Raw genomic sequence first — 3,302 nt, 5'->3', positions numbered from 1 at the left:
CTGAACCACCGTCCAGCCCATCTTGTCCAACTTTTCCATGCTGAGCATCTGTTGCTTATGCAATATGAAAATTATGAAAGTTAATTTTTTAGAGAGAGATAGAGACCATTGAGGGTAATTCCATCCTTTAAACAGAACTTCTAGAATGAGGGAAGACAAAGACCAGGACCACAGTATAACTGACCTAAAATTGTTTTTTGGGTTTTTTTGTTTTTTTTAAGAGCCAAATATTTGACAAACAGAAATGACACCCCTTTTCTCTCTATAAGGTACTTGGGAAAAATGTTCACATGAACGGTGAGAAAGACATTTCTTATCTTTATATCTATGTTTTAAATTAGTTACAAAGTAGCAAATGAATGCACAACCACTGCTAAAAGTTTAAAACTACTGGGCTTGCCACATGACACAAGTAGGAGGACATCACTGCATTGTGGCTGGAGCCACACAGAAGGCCCAGGTTTGATTCCCACCCTGACCTAAACAGGATGGGCAACCATAATCCTAGCTAACTGGGAGACTGGGGCAGCAGGATCACAACATGGCGAGAACCTGTCAAAAATATCTACCTCTTTCTCTTCTCGCCTGTGCTCTCTCTCATTAAAAATAATTATTATTGGGATGAGCAGATGGCGTACTGGTTACGTCACTGGACTCTCACATAGTCTACCACAGTTTGAGTCCCAGACCCAGTAGCTTCAAACTCATGCCAGGTGCGTATACATGTGTGCCCAAAATCCCAAGAGGAGACTGGAGGAGAAGGGACTGCAGCATGGTCATCCCTGCTGGGTGGTTTCTTGCTTTCTATACACAAAGACCACCCCCCCACAAAAAAAAAAAAAAAAAAAAAAAAAAAAAAAAACAAAAAAAAACCTCTCAAAATAGTAGTAATTAAAAAAAAAACTCTCAAAATAATAGTAATTAAAAAAAAAAAAAAGAACTAGCTAAGTTTTGGGGCCAGCAAATGGCATAGCAGTTATGTCACTGGACTCCCATATGTCTGACCACGGTTCGAGCCCTGGACCTGGTGACTTGAAACTCATGTTGAGCATGTTTGCATACATGCCCAAGATCCCAGGAAGAGGGTAGAGGAAAGGGGATTACACCATGGCCACTCCCCTGGGGGGTGATTTCTCACTTTCTTTCTCTCTCTCCTGTAAGCACATGGACCCTAAGGCAAAAAAAAAAAAAAAAAAAAAAAAAACCCCAAAAAAAAAAACTCTAAAAACAAAACAAAAAACTACCTAAGTTTAGGGAATAAAAAGTAAAAATCCTGACATAGTCCTCTCACTACTCAATATCCATCTGCATTTCCCAATCCCACCCCAAAGAAAGCTACCCACAGAATGTGGGTCCCCTTTTGGACCTCCCCAGGGCAGGAACTGTACTCTATAATACACAATGCTTTAAAAGAATAACAAGGACAATGCCTTATAAGCCAGCCTTTGACTTCGTTTTTGCACTGAAGAGTAGATCTTCAAGACCTCTGGGAGAGGAACTATCACCCATGCACAGTCAGGGTGCTGCAGGGAGCCTGGCTACCCACCGTCTCGAAGTCAGTGCCCACGAGGCTGCTGAGGTACTCCTTGTGCCGGCCATAAAGCTGAGGGAAGAAACCAAACCAAGCCTCAAGATATAGCTCAAACCAGACCCAGGTTCAGTTCTAAACCGGAGGGAAAAAAGCAACAATACTGGGAAAGGCCACCCAGAGCTGGAGGCCTCAGCAACCAGCCACGGTCATTTGAAAGGGACGCACAAGGCTCTGGAGTCAGCTGGTCTGGGACTGAATCCTGGCTCTCAAACTTATCAGCTATATGACCTAAGCAGATTACTTAGCTCTTTATTATTTTCATTTATAAAATGGTAATGATAATTAAAGAGTTCTTATAAGAGCTAAATGAAATAAGGTATGTAAAGTACCTAAGACCGCAGAGGGTAAACACACTCAAAGAAGTGGTTATTATTATAATGTTACATGATCAAAAACTCCTGTCTGCATGTCAGCGATGCTTCCTAGACCACAGAGTGCTGTGAAGGCCAAGGCTTCTCCCTCATAAATGCTGACATCAACTTCAGATATGGCCTTGGCTCCCAGGCACCGGGGCTCATCCCAATGGTGCTTGGAGTGAACCAGCTCTTACGTCCTTGAACACACGCTGTTCCCGCTCCTCCTCCTCTGGCTGTGCGAGGGAGGACACGTTGTCGATTGAATACTTCCACAGCTCCTGCTTCTCCCCCTCTGTCTCGATTCTGTAAGGGCAAAGCCACAGGAGGGCCAACTCTGATTACAAGCCATCTAGCCCAGGTATGAGCCGTCACCACGCACCTCACCTGAAGTATATGATGACAAAAATGACATAATGATGGACAGGAGAGGGAAACAAAATGAAAAAGCAGGACGAGAAGCAGACTCAGAGAAGAGGTTGTGGGCCCATTTCTGTCTTGAAGTCACTGTGAAAACCCTAAGGCACAACTCTGGTGTCTCGTTCTCGCACCTGAAAACAGAGGTCAGGCCAGATCATTTCTAATCTAAGACACAGAGGTGAGGAACAGCCCAGAGGAAAAGTGCTGGCTGAGTTCGTCTCTCTGCTGCTCTGAGGAGGCCCCACATTAAGCATCGCAGAGAATCATTTTTAACTACACTACAAAAGTGGTCCTTTTCAAATCAGTGCAGTTAGACGTTTTCTGAGATTAGGATTCTCAGTTTCCTAAGGGTCTGTGATGCAGAAACAAAAACAAACCACTGTCAGGAACCAGCAGTTAGCGTAATGGCTATGTCGCTGGACTCCCACGTAGTCGACCGCGGTTTGCGTCTCGGACCTGGTGGCTTAAATCTCACGCTGGGCGCGTGTGCGTGCGTGCCCAAGATCCCGAGAGAAGAATGGAGGAGAAGGGATTGCGGCGTGACCATCCCCCCTGGGGGGTGATTTCTTGCTTTCTGTCTCTATGTCTCTGTCTGTCTGGCGAGCGCACACGCCCTATAGCGAAAACCTCTCCAAAAAAAAAAAACAAAAACGAACCACTGTCTGGGAATTTAAAGTGAGAACAGATGAAGCGTTTTCTGCAGATCTCCTTGACTAAGGGCAGGAAGTGAAGCCAAGGGAAGGGATGCCAGGCCCTGTCACCCTTTTCCTCTCCTTACCTGTAGGGTCCTTTGAGGCCAGTGAAGTCAGGTTTTACTGTGATCACACCATTGCTGTCCACCTTCAGAGTACAGAGGACATGCTCATACTTCTTATAGCCAAGCCTAGAAACCAAGGAATCACCAAGGTTCAGGATCACTGGTCCACCTCCAGGGAAAG

The 3,302-nt window shown here is 45.1% G+C and overlaps 2 protein-coding genes across 2 annotated transcripts in view; both read right to left on the bottom strand.

Annotated features, from left to right (window-relative positions):
• The window catches only part of SKA2 (spindle and kinetochore associated complex subunit 2), a 1,094,818-nt gene that overhangs the window by 130,426 nt on the left and 961,090 nt on the right, over positions 1 to 3,302 (bottom strand). The gene's annotated exons all lie outside the window — the stretch shown is intronic.
• The window catches only part of MKS1 (MKS transition zone complex subunit 1), a 16,783-nt gene that overhangs the window by 6,940 nt on the left and 6,541 nt on the right, over positions 1 to 3,302 (bottom strand). The window contains exons 7-9 of the mRNA XM_006154652.3: positions 3,143 to 3,247; positions 2,142 to 2,250; positions 1,547 to 1,603 (exon numbers count right to left, since the gene is read on the bottom strand). Of these exons, the coding sequence (XP_006154714.1) occupies positions 1,547 to 1,603; positions 2,142 to 2,250; positions 3,143 to 3,247 (271 nt within the window). The remainder of the gene's footprint in view (positions 1 to 1,546; positions 1,604 to 2,141; positions 2,251 to 3,142; positions 3,248 to 3,302) is intronic.

Source organism: Tupaia chinensis, unplaced genomic scaffold (assembly GCF_000334495.1).
Source record: "Tupaia chinensis unplaced genomic scaffold, TupChi_1.0 Scaffold000416_1, whole genome shotgun sequence".
Classification (NCBI taxonomy): domain Eukaryota; kingdom Metazoa; phylum Chordata; class Mammalia; order Scandentia; family Tupaiidae; genus Tupaia; species Tupaia belangeri.
This window is presented reverse-complemented; position numbering and strand designations above follow the sequence as displayed.